The sequence below is a fragment of the Misgurnus anguillicaudatus genome, chromosome 17 (assembly GCF_027580225.2).
Source record: "Misgurnus anguillicaudatus chromosome 17, ASM2758022v2, whole genome shotgun sequence".
Taxonomy (NCBI): Eukaryota; Metazoa; Chordata; class Actinopteri; order Cypriniformes; family Cobitidae; genus Misgurnus; species Misgurnus anguillicaudatus.
In genome coordinates, this window is record NC_073353.2 from 36,319,952 (window position 1) to 36,338,456 (window position 18,505).

The window sequence follows — 18,505 nt, forward strand, 5'->3', positions numbered from 1 at the left end:
AATGCAATGATAAAACACCTGTTTCCTGCAATACTGATTACTCTCGCTGCTTTTGTTTCTTACATCTACAGCATTCAGACCTGGCGTTTGCTTCGCTTTTTTAATTCTTGCATGACTCGGTGACTCTGTGGTTGAATTAAAATGCACCGCATAGAAGATATGAAGATTACACTTATGCTCACATATTGCATATTTAAACAATGTGCACCTAAAATCAGTGTTTGTAAGTCCTTTTCTGTATATGTGATAGTCAGCGCCTCATAGTATTCACTGTGAAATCAGACTCTGTGACATGAGATTCCTTCTGCTTCCCAATATCCTTTGAAGACTTGAAGTCTCTCTCTCTCTCTCTCTCTCTCTCTCAATGACCTTGTCTGAGCAAGGTGTGAAACTAACTGCTTTCAGATGGGACCTACGGCAACGTCTGAAAGCTAAAAACGAAGAGAGGAAGGGTGTTGGATACTCTCCTCTGAACATCTCTCCAGAGAGTGCACTCGATAGGCCGCTGAAACAGAATTTACACAACCAAACAGACTTTTACCGAACGGTTTTAAACACTTAATACTTCTCTCTTCTTTTCGGCTATGGCAACAAACTTTCCCACGTGGGAGACTGCAGACTCACATTATACCACTGCTGTTCCAGTGACCCGAGTCGCGATTATAAACTGGCGCAGGTAAACCGATTACAGTTATTGCATTAAGTATACTAAATATGCAGTTCCTCTCTAAAGCAAACACAAGGTTAGTGTACTGTATGTATTTTCTGGCAAGCCTGTAGCTGTGAAGGCACAATGCCTTGTGGGTAAGCAAAAAAGCTTGCCCTCCTCTCCCGTCTCCAAAATGTTATGGTACATTTTCAATTCCAAATATATTTTTGCCTATAATATAGTCCAAAACGCCACCGTTACCACCAAAATCAGTATTGTATGAGGTCAGTATTCTTATTTTTGCGCAAAATCCGATATCAGCCGTGTTATTCTGTCATCTTTTCACCCTTTTTTCCAAAAAGCGATAAACGCCACTCCTCCTTCTCTGCAGAATGCAATAAATACGCTTAACCAATCACAGCGCACCATTCCATGCATTGCAAACAATAAGGGCGGTGTGTTGAATATACACAGGATCCTAGTTTTCCTCATCTACTTTGTACTTCGTGATCAACAAACAAAAACAAAATAGTAATTTTGATGGCATTGATAAACCTGTGGTGGTTTTCTGTGGCGGGGAAGAAACGTAAGCCACTCGGCGACGGAAAAATGTTGGCTGTTGCTTGTTCTCACACGACAGCATCAAGCTTCTGTCATGCTAACAAATTGACCCCAGGGGATCTTATGAAAAACTTTACATTATTTTACATCGAAGTCAACAAAAATCGAGCAGGACCAAAACATTTGACAGCTGATCGCTGTAAAAAAGTTCCGCGATGACGTCTCAAGGATGACAGCAGCAATGATAGTTTTCTTAGTATGACAAAGTAAGTGTTTTGATTAATGCCATTAATGGTTTTTTAATCAGTGTATAGCACTAGTCAACTAAATGAATATAACATGGCAAAGATGAATGCACATTTATATATTGATTCAATAGATTTATAGCTTTAAAAAAAACTTGGATTTATTGCATTTTGCAAAAATTTTAGTTTTAACTAAAGATTTAGTTTTTATAATAAATCTTTGAAAATCAAATTATGGATTTAAATCTTTAATGTTTTTATAACGTAAAGATGCTATGTAAAGGTTTGTAACAGAAAATAGTGGTTTTCATCTTTTCACTTTCTTGATTTAAAAAACATATTTTTACAGAAATTAATCAAAATCGATTTATTGCGTTTTGGAACCAAACTCTTCAAATATTTTATGCTTATGCATTTGGCAGGCGCTTTTATCCAAAGCAGCTTACGGCATGTTTAAATGAATAGTTCACTGAAAAATGAAAATTCTGTCATCATTTAGGCACACTCAAAACCTGTATAACTTTCTTTGTTTTGCTGAACACAAAGGAAGATGATTTGAAGAATCTGTGTAACAAAGCAGATCTGGGGCACCATTGACTTCCATAGTAGGGAGAAATAATATTATGGAAGTGAATGGTGTGCCTCTGATCTGTTTGGTGACAAACATTCGTCAAAATATCTTCCTTTGTGTTCAGTGGAACAAAGAAATGTATACAGGTTTAAAACAAGTGATCCTTGGGAATCAAACCTATGCTGTTTGTGTTGCTAACACAATGCTCTACCAGACGAGCTACACATTGAGACACAGTTCGAAGACAGGAATTTTCTTCCAGCTTTTCTTTGCTGAACTACCGCAATCAAAGTGATCAATGGATAGATGACGGAGACCCAACACGACGGCTATGGCAGAATGACGCAACCCGAAGGTCGCTCTGATCTATGTGTCTAATTCCTGACACTCAAGGCCACACAAACAACAGCCTTAACAAACTTTCATCGCCCTGTCTAACTGTCTTGTTTATTTTCCTCTCATCCTCTGAAATCCACATGGAGTAGAGCCAGCTAGACTTTACAGTTCCAGGAATGAATTTACAAGCTTGTCTCAGGAGCTACAATAACACCAGAAACGAGCCCTATGTTCTCTCATCTGACGCTAAAAGTGGCAAAATGATTTTGCATTCCCAGCGGTTGGCTGTCTTTGGAAGGTCGTATAAACTCGGCAAGAGTGTTAAAATTGGGATCCACACCGGCCGGGCTCAGTTCAGGGAGAAGGATGTTATTGAAATGTTTAAGAGTCTCGCTGGGTCTGTGTGGATGGTTTCAGCAGGTTCCCTTCTTATCCAATTAAATGTGAACGGAGTAAGGTTGTGACCCTGGGTCACTTCCTCAAAAACACACATATTTTCTGAAGTCTGAAGGCTTTACGATTCACTTAAAACAGTTCTGTTAAATATTCAGTTTCTATAGAATTTTTTATAAATTTACACTGTTGCAAAGCAACATATTAAAAATTGTAGATACATTAGGTAAAAAATAAAATACTGCATGTAGTATATGTGGCAAACATATATGAGAATAAATATGCGGTATATGGGATAAGTTGTCACACTTTTCACACTGTCTAACATTTACTGAGCACCTTACATCACAATGGTATAAATCTCATACCAAATGAAACAAGGAAGTCTTGGGCACATATGTTGTATTTATTACATTTTCATCTTTTATCTCATTACGGAGTTGTAGACTGTTGAATAGAGAATGTTTACTTGTGACAATTTGCCCTATCGGCAGGTAAATTGTCACACTAGATTATCTAAAAGAACAACACAACTTAATTGTAATTATTGATTTTAATTTTTAAATTCAAACCAGAACTGGAAATATTAACTCTAGGGCTTTCACAATGCGCTTAACCCTGGGTTATTTTCGTTCTAAATGTTGCTTTTAAACCTAGGTTAAGGATAATTTCACACTTGTAAATTAAAAGCGGGGTTATCCCTGAAATTAAGCCAGGGTAATGAAACCCTGCTTGTAATTTTGAAGTGGGGTTATTCCTGAAATTAACCCAGGGATATGAAACCTTGCTTGTAATTTTGAAGCGGGGTTATCCCAGAAATTAACCCAGGGTTATGAAACACTGCTTGTAATTTAGAAGCGGGGTTATCCCTGAAATTAACCCAGGGTTATGGAACCCTGCTTGTAAATTTCAAGCGGGTTTATCCCTGAAATTAACCCAGGTTTATGAATCCCTGCTTGTAATTTAGAAGCAAGTTTATCTCTAAAATTAACCCAGGGATATGAAACCCTGCTTGTAATTTAGAAGCGGGGTTATCCCTGAAATTAACCCAGGGTTATGGAACCCTGCTTGTAAATTTCAAGCGGGTTTATCCCTGAAATGAACCCAGGGATATGAAACCCTGCTTGTAATTTTGAAGCGGGGTTATCCCTGAAATTAACCAAGGTTAATGAAACCCTGCCTGTAATTTAGAAGCGGGGTTTTCCCTGAAAATAACCCGGGGTTATGAAACCCTGCTTGTAATTTAGAAGCGGGGTTCTCCCTGAAATTAACCCGGGGTTATGAAACCCTGCTTGTAATTTTGAAGCGGGGTTATTCCTGAAATTAACCAAGGGTTATGAAACTCTGCTTGTAATTTAGAAGCGGGGTTCTCCCTGAAATTAACCCGGGGTTATGAAACCCTGCTTGTAATTTTGAAGCGGGGTTATTCCTGAAATTAACCCAGGGTTATGAAACCCTGCTTGTAATTTAGAAGCGGGTTATCCCTGAAATTAACCCAGTGTTATGAAACCCTGCTTGTAATTTTGGAGTGGGGTTATCCCAGAAATTAACCCAGGGATATGAAACCCTGCTTGTAATTTAGAAGCGGGTTTATCCCTGAAATTAACCCAGGGTTATGAAACCCTGCTTGTAATTTTGGAGCGGGGTTATCCCAGAAATTAACCCAGGGTTATGAAACCCTGCTTGTAATTTAGAAGCGGGTTTATCCCTGAAATTAACCCAGGGTTATGAATCCCTGCTTGTAATTCAGAAGCAAGTTTATCCCTAAAATTAACCAAGGGTATTGAAACCCTGCTTGTAATTTAGAAGCGGGGTTCTCCCTGAAATTAACCCAGGGATATGAAACCCTGCTTGTAATTTAGAAGCGGGGTTATCCCTAAAATTAACCCAGGGTTATGAAACCCTGCTTGTAATTTAGAAGCGGGGTTATCCCTAAAATTAACCAAGGGTTATGAAACCCTGCTTGTAATTTTGAAGCTGGGTTATTCCTGAAATTAACCCAGGGATATGAATCCCTGCTTGTAATTCAGAAGCAAGTTTATCCCTAAAATTAACCAAGGGTATTGAAACCCTGCTTGTAATTTAGAAGCGGGGTTCTCCCTGAAATTAACCCAGGGATATGAAACCCTGCTTGTAATTTAGAAGCGGGGTTATCCCTAAAATTAACCCAGGGTTATGAAACCCTGCTTGTAATTTTGAAGCTGGGTTATTCCTGAAATTAACCCAGGGATATGAAACCCTGCTTGTAATTTTGAAGTGGGGTTATTCCTGAAATTAACCCAGGGATATGAAAACCTGCTTGTAATTTTGAAGTGGGGTTATCCCTGAAATTAACCCAGGGTTATGAAACCCTGCTTGTAATTTAGAAGCGGGGTTATTCCTGAAATTAACCCAGGGTTAGGTAGACCAGGATAAAGGATAAAGACCATTGCTCGACAGAAACATGAGAGAGGTTCAGGCCAGATGATAAAAAATCACATCATCAACTGATCCATTGCTATGTTTATGCTGTGATTTCATGCATTTAATTTCATCAAATATGCAAGATGCTCAGACAATGAGTTGTTTTCTTATTTCGGTCTTCATTTAGTCTAGAAAACGCAACTATTTAATGCACTTCATTCAAGTCCTCCATGTGATACACATGTGGGATAATATTACATCAGTATAGTCAACAGGTATTGATCTGAAGTCAGTTCTTACCTCGTTTCCAAGCAAAGCAGAAACACATGCTTCAGAGGCATCACAAATAGCGGTGAGGTCGTGACCCCCCTCCAAGGCAAGTACCACCCGACCGCCGGCCAGTCCCATCAGCTGCCTGGTCAGGTAGCCAAGACCTGCCAAAGGAGAGACAGGAAATAGAAGTGAGGGTTACAGCTCTGCCGGCTGGACCGTGATCAAAGAACGAGTATTACATCCCATTTTCTGTTTTAAAAAGACAGCGCTCTGGATTTCCTGAGACTAAACTAAATACGAGGCAGGTTTAATTTTAATATATGTGGCTTTAGCGTTTTGACTCCAGGCATCTTTTGAACTCTTTGTTTGATCTCCTGTTTAAATATACGTATATGACTTTAGCATACCAAACCTTTATGAACATTCATATTCAAGACCACCTTTGATTGATTTACTTGCTTTTAATTTTTCGCTGGCACGATAGGGCTTATATCTACATTGAGTCGGATTTTTATTATAATAAACAATAAATATGTTCAGCTTTACATTAAGGTTGTATTTGTTAACATTTATGAATGCATAAGCTTACATGAACTTGCAATATAGTTTTTCAGCACTTATTATCTTTGTTAATGTTAGTTAATCTCAATACAATTGTTCATGTTACTTCATTGTGCATTAACTTACAGTTACAACTTTTGGAAGTAAAGGAAGTTACAATCGTAGGAAGTAAACTTTTGCTTACAATCTGTGTGTTTGTTGTAGTCCAAGAAAAGAGATGTGCGTTGGAGACGACAACTCACGTCATCGTTTACTTTGGGGTTTGTACCTTTTGCATATCATTAACATGTACTAATAAACACTTACACACCAAAGGAAATGTGAATTGGACCATTGGTGCTCTTTAAATGTTAGAAAACATAAACCCCCAAACAACATTAAGGCATGTTCTGTATGTACAGCATTTTTGCCGTCAGCTCTGGTAAATTTACTCTGGTATGCACTTAATGTGCTTGTGCGTATCTTTTTTTAAGATAAGCTTGCAGAAAAAAGGAAAATCAACGCTGTCACAGGTCATTGAGCTGTTCTAAGATCAGCCGGCTACAGGAATCTGATTTAAAGTATGTTTTATCAGCAAGAACGACGCAGACTTAGCGGACGGCCTGTCTCTTTTAAGGTCGCGCTTAAAGTAGCATAGCGGACTCCCCCACCTTGTTAAACCACAATAGTGTTTTAACGTTAGCGTGCATTCGTTCGTGCACTCGCATAAGGAAAGCTTTCACTAAGAGATGCAATCTACAAGACTCTCTAACAGGATAAAAGCACCTTCTGGACCCCAATAACAAGTGTTCGCAATCGTTGAATGTTTGATTTACAAACCAGCCTAGAATACCATCTTGATGTTATGCACACATGGGAACAAAAAAAAAAACATTAAAGGTCTGAAAGTTTGGGGAAAAATAACTGGTAGATCTCCTCCCTTTTGGGATTAAAACTGCACAGCAGAGTGGTCTCTTGTTTTTGTGGCATTAATGCACGACAAACTGAACTAAAGCTTTCAGACATGAAATGAGAGAGAGAGAGAGAGAGAGAGAGAGAGAGAGAGAGAGAGAGAGAGTTGGACAAAGGCAGACTTCCATGTCAATGACTCATTTTTGTAGCCTTAGGAGTGGAAAAAACATTTCATCCCATGACAATCTTCCTTAATGCAGGGATTCAGACAATACTCACATTTGGCCGTTAGTGTGTATCCTCCGAGCGGTGGCGGATGCCCCTCCACAGCGTCAAAGCCCGAAGAAACCAGCACCACGTCTGGAGCAAACTCGTTGGCTATTGGCATCACCACCGTCCTTAAAAAAAAAAAAAAAACAGAAAGGCGTCATAAGTTTCTTAAAGGAATAGTGCATTTAAAAAAATCAGTTTTATCATAATTTACTTATTCGTGTTTTTTTGTGTATAATGTCAAAAAAAAAAGGTTATCATTGGGACCCTTTCAAAAAGTTAACCTTTGCACATAAAGAGTTCATATTAGTCCCTCAAAGGTACATATTGGCAAAGGCAAAAAATGATTTTCACGAAAAAAATTCTTAGCTATTTTGTCTTGTTTTCAGTAAAAATATCTAGAAGGTTCTTGGGTTGGGATGCTTTTTCTTGATGAGCAAAAAGAAAATAAGTTTCATTTTTAGACCAAAAATATCACATTTAAGTGATTTTGTGCAAAATACAAGCAAAAAAATAAAATAAAATAAAAAAAATCTGCCAATGGGGTAAGCAAAAAAATCTAAATTCAAGAAAAATTTGCTGATTTTTTTGCTTGTTTTATGCACAAAATCACTTAAATTTGATATTTTTGGTCTAAAAACTAGGCTTATTTTTTGGGTCGTTTTGCTCATCAAGAAAAAGCATCTTAATTTAAGAATTTGTAGATATTTTTTACTGAAAACAAGACAAAAATACTAAGAATTTTTTCTATTCAATTGAAGTAAATGGTGACCACAGCACTAAAGAAAGATTTACAAATTTCATGTTAACTTTTTCCCCGCCATTGACAAGTTACCTCGTCAATTAAGAGAAAACATTTGCATAAAAAACATGTTCCTGGTTAGGTTTTATGTTAATCTGTAATACAGCGATTATCCACTAGTTGCCCTTACCCATAAAAACTGAAGCAAAAAAAAAATCATTTACTTATTTTAAACTCTGTATGTTTTGATAATTGTCTGAATCTGATCTCTAACAAAATTCCTTCACAAAAATGCAATTATTTCAGCTTTTTGCCAAAAAATAATATTTTTTTAAAGAAAAATACCCATATTTAAGAGTTTATAAGCAGAGAAAAAATATAGATCGGATGAAACTTTTCCCCGTTTTGTTTGTTTATTGTTTGTTTGGGTCTGTTCTTTCATTTGATATATTTGTATGTTTATATATTTTAGAAAAAAAAATTCCTGGAAGGTATTTTGTGAAACTTTTGTGAAAATAAATGCTGACAAGCAACATTTCGAAAAATAGGTTAATAACTTCTTAAATTTTTGTATGGTATTAATGCTACACTGCACAAAAAGATTTTCAAGAAAAAACGTTCTTAGTATTTTTGTCTTATTTTCAATAGAAATATCTAAAAATTCTTAAAAATTAAGATGCCCTTTCTTGATAAGCAAAACGACCCAAGAAAATAAGTCTAGTTTTTAGACCAAAAATATCAAATTTAAGTGATTTTGTGCATAAAACAAGCAAAAATATCTGCCAATGGGGTAAGCAAAGTTTTATTGAATTTTTCCTGAATTTAGTGTTTAAGAAAATTTTTCAAGATTTTTTTGCTTACCCCATTGGAAGATTTTTTTGCTTGTTTTATGCACAAAATCACTTAAATTTGATATTTTTTGGTCTAAAAACTAGACTTATTTTCTTAGGTCGTTTTGCTCATCAAGAAAAAGCATCTTAATTTAAGAATTTTCAGATATTTTTACTGAAAACAAGACAAAATACTAAGAATATTTCTTCTTGAAAAACATTTTTCTCACTATTTTCACTTTTTTTACTTTTACAGTCTTTATCAATATTGGAGCTCTACATCACCACTCCCCATTCACTTACATTGTATGGAAAAATACAGACAAGAAATTCTTCAAAACATCACCTTCTACGTTTCCACAGAACACAGTCATACCGTTTGAAAAAAACATGAGGGTGAAAAAAACGCTGACAAAACCTTCTTTTTTAGTTGAATAATCATTCACGTCAAACAACTCCGAGATTAATGTCAAACGGAGCTATTGTGCTGTTAAATTTAGTCTAAACTGCCCCAAAACACCAGTAACCATCATGGGAAGAACAGAAACATTTAGATTCCAAGAAACAAGAACAGATTCACTGAGTGATTCATGGGACGAGTGTGGGTTTAACGGCCCATTCTGTGGTCGAGTGCTGATTCCTAACCAAGATCGCCTGTAACACAGACAGCCGTTGCTGGCCTGGAGCTCAGCAGAGGTCAGATGACAGCATGACTGGGGTGTGTGCATGGCGTGAAAACAATCCCGGTTCTCGCTGTCTGTAAGGCGCACCCCACAAACACATTCGTGCATATGCACATGCACACGCCCTCCTATTCGGTTTATCTTGGCAACTCCGATCGGGCTTTGTACGGGTCATCAAAGCTCGCGTCGGAAGACGACGACACGCACATTGATTAGGTTGGAGGATATTCCGACTTGGAGTTTGTGGCTATAGCCAGGCCCTGCATTCCTTCTGGGCTCACAGCTGTGAGGCTATATTAAGACAGATTTCTCTCTGAACTGCAGCTGGATATATAAGTGGGATTGGTGAGGTGGGAGGATTGGCCTTTTCCTACAGTGTAGGTGTTGTTGACCCTATAGACTTTAGTGAGTAAGCTCACTGACAAAATGTTCAATTCTCTCTTATTTGTAAGTCGCTTTGGATAAAAAACTCTTTGCTGCCTTAAATTTTTTTGTTGAATTAAATCAGATTTACAATTCATGTCAACTGACTATTATTTATCTTGACAAGAGATACAACTTATAAAATATAGTTGAAAAAAGTCAACTTCATTTTATAAGTTATAACAACTCATCTCTAGTCAAGATAAATAATAGTAAGTTGAAATTACTTATAAATCTGAGTTGATTCAACAACAACAACAACAAAAAAATGTAAGGCAGCAAAAAGCCTTTTCACATTTCTGTGTTCAGGATTATTTGGGCGGGGCTTAAGTGGTGGCTCGATGATGCACTGGAGCCACCGAGCATTGCCCCGCCCCTAGCACAATCGCGAGCATCTATTCAGGTTGTATGGCTATTTGGAAGTTGAGAAATAAAGAGTCTCTGTAGTACAGAGTCTTTGTGTAATCCTCAACACATTTCTACTTGTGTTAAAAATTGTATTCACAAGAAATCATTTTAGCAAACTAATCTCAGATGCACTTATAGTTGGGGTTTAGCAGTGCTTAGCACTGAGGTCCTGGCAAACAGTAGTATGGAAATGACTGTATTAAATGCCCGTGCTTTCTAGAGATTTTGGTCACTTTGAGCAGTGTGCGCAATAAAGCCAGGCTATATGTCTAATATTGTCCAATTATTATTTTACAGGAATAAAACATTAACTTAACACAGTTTATATTGAAATGACTTACAGTAATTTCATAGTAAAAAAATACTAATAATAATTTAATCAAAAACTCAAATGCGTTTTCTTAGCTATTTTACCAAAACCTATGATGATACATGATACAGTGCCCAATCATTACCAGTCAATATTTTAGCATTATTTACTCATATTTTATACACCGCATGTAAAATGCCGTCCGGAAGTGATGTATTTCAGTGTGTTCCAATCGTGTATCAGAAACACTTAAATCCTGTAAAACGACTGATTACTGAAAAGTAAATTATTAAGTATAAATATAATTGTAAATTAAGGCTGTTGTGCTGGAATGAGCTCATCTCCCATGTTGACATGGATTAACGATTAAAATGAAATTTCATTATGGCTGCCACTAGGGGGCGAACTCCGACAGTCGTGTCCGAATGTAGTGTACAATGGAAAGGCGGTTTAGCCTAAATATCTTTAAAATATTAAAACAGAAACATGAAGTGCAATTTTAGTCATAAGAAGAAGACTGGCTATATGCTGTGAATACTTAAAAATGTAACAATTTATAAAAGTTAAACATGTAATTTTGTAAGGTAAACTGTAATGCAGAGCCCTTAAACTTCTTTTGTTTATAACTGTGTTGATTATTTACACTTGCACTTTTTTGTGCAATGATCATAGTTTAACTATTAACATTTGTCGCAATGTTAAACTGCAATTGTTTTTAAAGTATTAAAATAGAAAATATGTTTTCAGTAATTAAAAGGCAAAATACTGGATGCAAGATGTGCATCTTTTTTGAAAATGCAAGTTTTTTTTAAATATAAGAGCTATAACAAAAACAACATGTTATAACATAAATATAATAATAATAATAATAATAGGTAAAATTAAAAATATATAAAAGGTAAAATCTGGCCCTTGAAGAAGAGTAGATGAAGACCCCTGCCATACATTGCAAAAAATGACTTTCTTACTTAGTATTTTTGTCTTGTTTTCAGTAGAAATATCTAAAAATTCTTAAATAAGATGCTTTTTCTTGATGAGCAAAACAACACAAGAAAGTGATTTTGTGCATAAAATAAGCAAAAAAATCTGCCAATGGGGTAAGCAAAAAAAATCTTGAACATTTTTCTTAAACACTAAATTCAAGAAAAATTAGCTTACCCCATTGGCAGATTTTTTTTGCTTGTTTTATGCAAAATCACTTTCTTGGGTCGTTTTGCTCATCAAGAAAAAGCATCTTAATGTAAGAATTTTTAAATATTTCTACTGAAAACAAGACAAAAATGCTAAGAATTTTATTTCTTGAAAATCATTTTTTGCAGTGTAGAAGAACCTTTTTTGGTTCCTCAAAGCACTATTTAGTTCTTCAAAGAACCATTTCTTTCATACATTTGAATAATCTGAAACAGAAAGTTTCCGTAAGGACCTTTATTTTTAGGAATGTAGTATACTGTATGTAATAGACACATTTTGCACGGTGATATATGCAATGAGTTAACTTTTGGGCTCAGTTGCACAACATACTTAAGCTATGGTTGGTACTTCATTGGTCTCTGGAATATGGCACTTGTCCTCTTGCCACAGGTGGGCAGGAGGCCCAGCTCCTAAGATGGCCAATATCCACAGCTGTGCCTCATATTTTCCATTCCAAACCAGCTAACCTAACCTCAATTGCACCCTACACACCCCGCACCAAACCAGCTGACTGCACTGCCCAACTTATAGGGGGGTCTGCGACTCAGGGTGGGTGACAGCGGGCCTTGAGAGGTTTGAACAGTGTTTACGTCACAGTAAACCAGTTGAAACAACACGTGGGCGGAAGTTGAAGTGGTGTCTGTGTGGGCACTCCACAGGAAAGACAGCAACCGAAGGGCCGTCCAAACCAAGCAAATCATCTTTTGATATTATTTTGACAGACAACAGTGACTCGTGTTAGTACATGCTGAGGTCTTTTAAACAGCGGATGAAAAACGCAGGATGAAAGCAAAAATATTCACAGCATCACCAGCAACTTCTTTAAAAGTCATTACTGGCTCGCTGTCAGACGGGGGTAAAGAAACAGTTCAACTAAAAATGTAAAAAATAACAAAAACATTATTAAAAACTCTAAATGGCACTTTTATGATGCTTTTTTAAACTTCAATTCAACGTGAATGGTGACCAGGGGCTTTCCCGTTCATCGTCAACTTTGTATTGAGGAGCAGGGAGAACATGCAGCCTTCTTTTGTGGTTTACAGAAAAAGAAAATCATAAGGACTGGAACAAAGGGTGAATAAATGAAATTTTTGGGTGAACTGTCCCTTTCAAGTCTGAGAGATCTATTAATAAGGGTTTTCTTCCCTAACGCTCCAAAAAATGCTGAGCTTTGCTGTCTAACACCTACGCTGTCTCGACGGTCACACTTTCCATCACAGGTGACACCTCACACAGAGACCCCCAATCTGCCAGAAACAGCAAAGCCTGACTACACCCCCTTCATCCAGTCTAACCCCACGCAAATTATAATTTTTACACACAGGCCACAGGCATTCCGAGGGCAGCCACAGACACCGAGAGGGGTCCTTGGAATGACAGCGGCGGAGCGGGCGCTTAGCCAAAACCTTCCGACCTCATCTTTGATGTTCTAGCTGAGACCAGCAAACTTTAGATGCCCGCCAAAAGTGCTTGCATCATGACATTCCCTCTGCCACAAAAAAAAAGACGTGACGTTCCCCTTGAAAACCACACGATCAATTACCAACCCCGTGGAAAACTCTTCTTTAAAGCCTGCGCTCCCATGAATCAGAAAGCATCAACGCAGAGATGAAAAAGAACCTCACTAATTAGGACAAAGACGCTGAGATTTATGACCTACAGTACGTAGCTGCATCCTGCTTTCGGGTGGGAGTCGTCCAAACGCCTGTCTCTGCTGACTGTCAGCGTATTCGGCTGTTTTATTGCCGCTGCCGTTGACGATTATGACCGCTCCCCAACTTTAATCCAATAGACTCAGAAAAACAGAGATGAATCATTGGCAGGACCACACAGATATGCAATGCACACAAATCAAATCAAACTATAAAACTGCACGTCTGGTAAACTGACTAGTTGTGGATTGCCTGGATGAACTAATATCTCTTAGGAAAGCCTTTTAAATTAGTCTGGTTTTACATTCACCTGGCTGCATTTCTGAGGCGTTTCTTACATAAGACACATATGTCCCTTTCACACAGCCATTGTGGAAAATGCATCTGGGATTTGTCCGGGATTGTTTAATTTTTGGTTCATTCACAATGCCAATGATTTTTCGGAATCTGTACGTGCGTTCATACAGATACCGTGTGCATTTTTGTTTATTATAAGCTCAAATGAGCTCGTGACACGCTATTCATGCTGGTGAATGATCTCAACTTCAGCACGGATAGTGACAAGCTCCCTGATTTCTATCCAGTTTGCAGACATTTCTCATCGTGAATGTTGATCTGCATGTAAATCCTTAATTTTAAGAGATGAACTATAACTTCATGTTGGCATGACATGCATGTCCTCACTACAGCACACACCTTACAAGCCTTGTTTTTGCGTCTTGTTCACACAGAGGGCTTTCTGGGTATCTTACGCCAATGTTACAAGGACCTCTTTCTGGAAGGGATACCAGAACATTTATGGGACATGTTTGCGTTCACACAGAAGCCTGTCTGCCAATTTTACCAGTATTTTCTGGGACAAAAGTGGTGTGTGAATGAGGTTTAACTTGCCTTAAGAAACTGCTGGATGGATCAGGAACAATGAAACAGGATAAGGGGTCTATAAAACATTCTTTTTTAACTTGATATGCTTTTGTAAAAACACAAGGTTCAGAAGCTTAATGCAGTGAGAGAAGTGACACAACAGCTAAATACATCCATCCACAGTAACTGAATGTGTATGGTTATATATAACTTTAAAAAAGCATATATTTTTAATAAAGAAAAATTAATAATCCTAGTCAGATCCATCTATTAAGCCACAAAGGAGGTTTTAGAAAAAGAAGACCAGAAAACATTTATCATGAGGCTGCCGCCAAATCCCTTTGACCTTTGATGCATTTGCTCCAGACTACGACACATTCTCACACACTTTTACACACAGGCATATATGAAAATTCGAGTTAAAAACCCCTCCTTCACTTTTCTTCTTTAAACCCAGGATCCCTTTATAGTCGCTCATGATTACTAAGGATTCTTTCATTACCCATTCGTATGCCATCTGGACAAGTGAAATATACGGCACCAATCACATTGAGTTATTTAATATTTAAACTACAAAACAACACACAGAAAAAATATCTTTTTGGTCTACAATATATGTGTGTGCACTGTGTGTACTTATTTTGTATATGTAAATACACACACATGCATGTATGACTTTAATAAACAATTGAATAAACAATTGTATCTCTCTCTCTCTCTCTCTCCCTCTCTCTCTCTCTCTCTCTCTCTATATATATCTATCTATCTATCTATCTATCTATCTATCTATCTATCTATCTATCTATCTATCTATCTATCTATCTATCTATCTATATATTAGGGCTGTCAAAATTAACGCAAAATTCATTTTAACGCCACTAATTTTATTAACGGCGATTAACGCAACGCGCAATTTCTCTTTGACCCTAGGTCCAGCCCATAGTTGAATGTGCAGAGGCGCAGGCAAATGTGACCCTGTCTAAATGAGTCAAAGGTTTTCATAGAAATAAGAACATTAACCAAATCGTCTAGCAAATCCAATGCTCTAAATGCTCGTTGGACATCTGAAATGATCTTTATTTATACGTCTGAGGTGTAACGTTACCGTCCTCCTAATGCTTAATCTAATACAAAGATGCGTCTCAATTTTGGTTTCGCTTTTATGCATGACTTAGAAAATAGACTGCAGGACTTCCTTGATGTTAAAAGAGTCATTAAGAGAGATAAAGTTCGGTACCTGATTAATGTTAAAGAGTTATTAAGAGCGACAAGACTCAAAAGCGATCCCCTCACGCTGACTGACTGATATCTGAAGCGCGTGCACACAGACGCGCGAATGCGCGACCCGGATATATAGACATCTACACAAAATTACAGTTTTACAAATATCTGCTTTGATAAGAATTCACGCAGGTAGGATCTATAATCTGTTATGTCTTAAGTAAATGTTTGGTTAACTGTTGGGTAAAAATATCTGATGTGTAACACTATATTAGATCACTTAGATTTTAAGCAGTCTGTCACAATGTCAATTAAACAAAAGAAAACAGAAGAAAAGTTTAACTTATTTTGATGATGTTTTTGCTTTGTGTGTGCTAAATCTTATATTTTTACCAGTGATTTTAAGGTATGGATGTGGTAATTTAATGTATGGATGTGGTAATTTTTGTGGTAATTTAACTTTGGTGACAGGTGTAGTTCTGTCATATTTTGTTGTATTCCACCAAATCATGCATTGTTCTATGTTTTAATAGAGAATGTCAAAATATGAACAACTATTTTTTTTGAAAATTTGCTAATTCCGACTCAATTTGCCAGCACAGGTCACAAATGATGCAGCAGCAAACAAAAATGGAGAAAGAAAATTCATCTGAAAGGAAAATTCATATACAAAAAAATGGCTTGATGGTTCTGTTAAAAATTTAAACAGGCTGTTGTTAACATACATTTGCATAAAGCATCTATATATGTTTATATGATTAGAGTATTAAAAACCTGATGAGTGTTAAATAAGGGTAAATTTAGAACGGATAAAATTTTGCGATTAATTTGTGATTAATCGCGAGTTAACTCATGAAATCATGCGATTAATCTAGATTATTTTTTTTATCTATTGACAGCCCTAATATATATATATATATATATATATATATATATATATATATATATATATATATATATATATATATATACACTTTTTTATATATATTTTATATTATATAAAAAATACATAAATACATTTTTTCTTAAATGTTTACATGTATGTGTGTATTTATATATACATAATAATTACAAACAACACAAACAAATATATTAGGGATGCGCCGATCGATCGGCCGCAGATCGGTATCGGCTAATATCTTCATTAAATTATTCGATCGGTCCTCGCTAAATTTGCCGATCTCCTAAACCGATCTTTCTGTTTACTTTTGTCAACATAGGGCTCCTGAATGCAGCTGCAGTTAGAGACCATTTTTACGCAATGCAAGCATTTTTATAACCCATGTGCGACATCCAGATTTGGATTTCTCTCTTTGTCTTTGCAGAGATAAGTCTATGAGGACGCGATCCGATCAACACGCGTCTTCACATCCCCATCAAACAGCGTATACAACACACATCTTTCACGGATAATTGCATCTTCATGCCAAAAGTTTATTATTTGCATGCATTTTAAAATTTTGAGCGTTTAAACTAAATTTCATTTTCCTCACAGCTGCTCTCCTCCGCGCGCACACACAGAACCCTCTGACAGTGCACGTGAACGAAGTGATCTCTCTCACGTTTTAAAGCTACAGTAACCTAATTCATCTCTCAATAAAATCACTCTCTACTCTTCACTAAAGAACTGTTATACTTCATACGAATGCGTGTATGTTTAATTTATACAGTTTAGACTGTGAAGTGTTTTTTTCATCACTTTTAACAGACATAAGACTTTTTAAAGGCATGTTAAATTTCTCTTTGCAGAAGAAATATTTGTTGTGCTCATATATTTGATTCTCTATTATAACAATAATAAACCTAATTACTGCAAGTAATATAACAAAGGCAACATCTGTGTTATTACTTTATCTAGAAAAAATGTTAACAGTTACAGTCATCAAAGAGCTCGCATATCAGCTTGAAAAATCGGTATCGGCCGATCACGAAGACAACAAATCGGTGATCGTATCGGCCTGCAAAAATCCTGATCGGAGCATCCCTAAAATATATCATGAAATTGCAAACGCAAACTTTTTTGTATCCGATTATGTGAGGACTCTGCCATAATCTTGTTTGGTAATTATATATAGTTGTGTATGGCAGGGTCCTAACAGTAAATGTTTTGTGTGGGAGAACGTGGTTTTGGTATTGTCATATCAGACCACGCTTTTCTCGTGTCTTGTGACTTTTCCCCGCTCCCTTGTATTCTCTTGTCATTGTGACTTTATCCCCGTTCCCTTGCATTTTCCAGTCTTTGTTTTTATGTCTTGTTTAGTCTAGTGTTCTGTTTTCATGTGTATATATATATTTATATATATTTATTTATATATAAATATATTTATGGTTTTGTCTTGTTTGTATTGTGGTTGTCTTGTGTTTGTATGTGTTTTAAAGGTTCACGTGTGCTTCCTCACAGGTGTTCCTGCTCTGTGTGATTGCCTCCTCTCGTCTTCCTCACCTGTTGCTTGTTATCCTCTCGTTTGGTCTGTGTATTTAATCTCTGTGTGTCTAGTGTGTTTTTGGCAAGTTCGTTTGTCATATTTGTCAAGATTGTCAATGATTGTAAAAGATTGTCAAAGTTGTCTATATACTCGTCTGTCACGGCGTATGTTCTCGCCATTTCTAGCTACGCTAGTTTCTAGTCTTGTTTTGTGTCTGATTCTAGTTTGTGGATTTGTTTCCCTACCCCAGTCTGAGCTCACTGCTACCCGAGAGTTTTCCTGTGGACTCTGATTATTCGACGGCTCTCTGGACTGTTTCTCTGCTGCCTGTTACGGACTGTCTTCAACCTCTGTTGGATTTATAGACTGGTCTATCACTTTACGGCGGAGACTCATCGCGGCATTGTCGCTGTCCACTGGAGAGGTCCTTCATCACTGGAGCTGTCCAGCTTCTCTCATCAGTGTCTCTAACGCTCTCTCTCTCTTCCCCTGCCCGCCGCAGGATTTACCCCTGTCCCAGTGGCTAACCCTAACCCCCGTTCGTTGTCTGGCCGGAGCCCGAACGTGTGTGGTTCATCGTTCCGGTGCCTGTGTGTGTTCCC

At 37.0% G+C, this 18,505-nt stretch overlaps 1 protein-coding gene across 1 annotated transcript in view; it reads right to left on the reverse strand.

The window, feature by feature from the left end:
* hdac4 (histone deacetylase 4) overlaps positions 1–18,505 on the reverse strand; it is a 293,442-nt gene that overhangs the window by 15,267 nt on the left and 259,670 nt on the right. Inside the window, exons 23-24 of the mRNA XM_073854701.1 lie at positions 7,163–7,281; positions 5,459–5,592 (exon numbers count right to left, since the gene is read on the reverse strand). Coding sequence (XP_073710802.1) covers positions 5,459–5,592; positions 7,163–7,281 — 253 coding nt within the window. The remainder of the gene's footprint in view (positions 1–5,458; positions 5,593–7,162; positions 7,282–18,505) is intronic.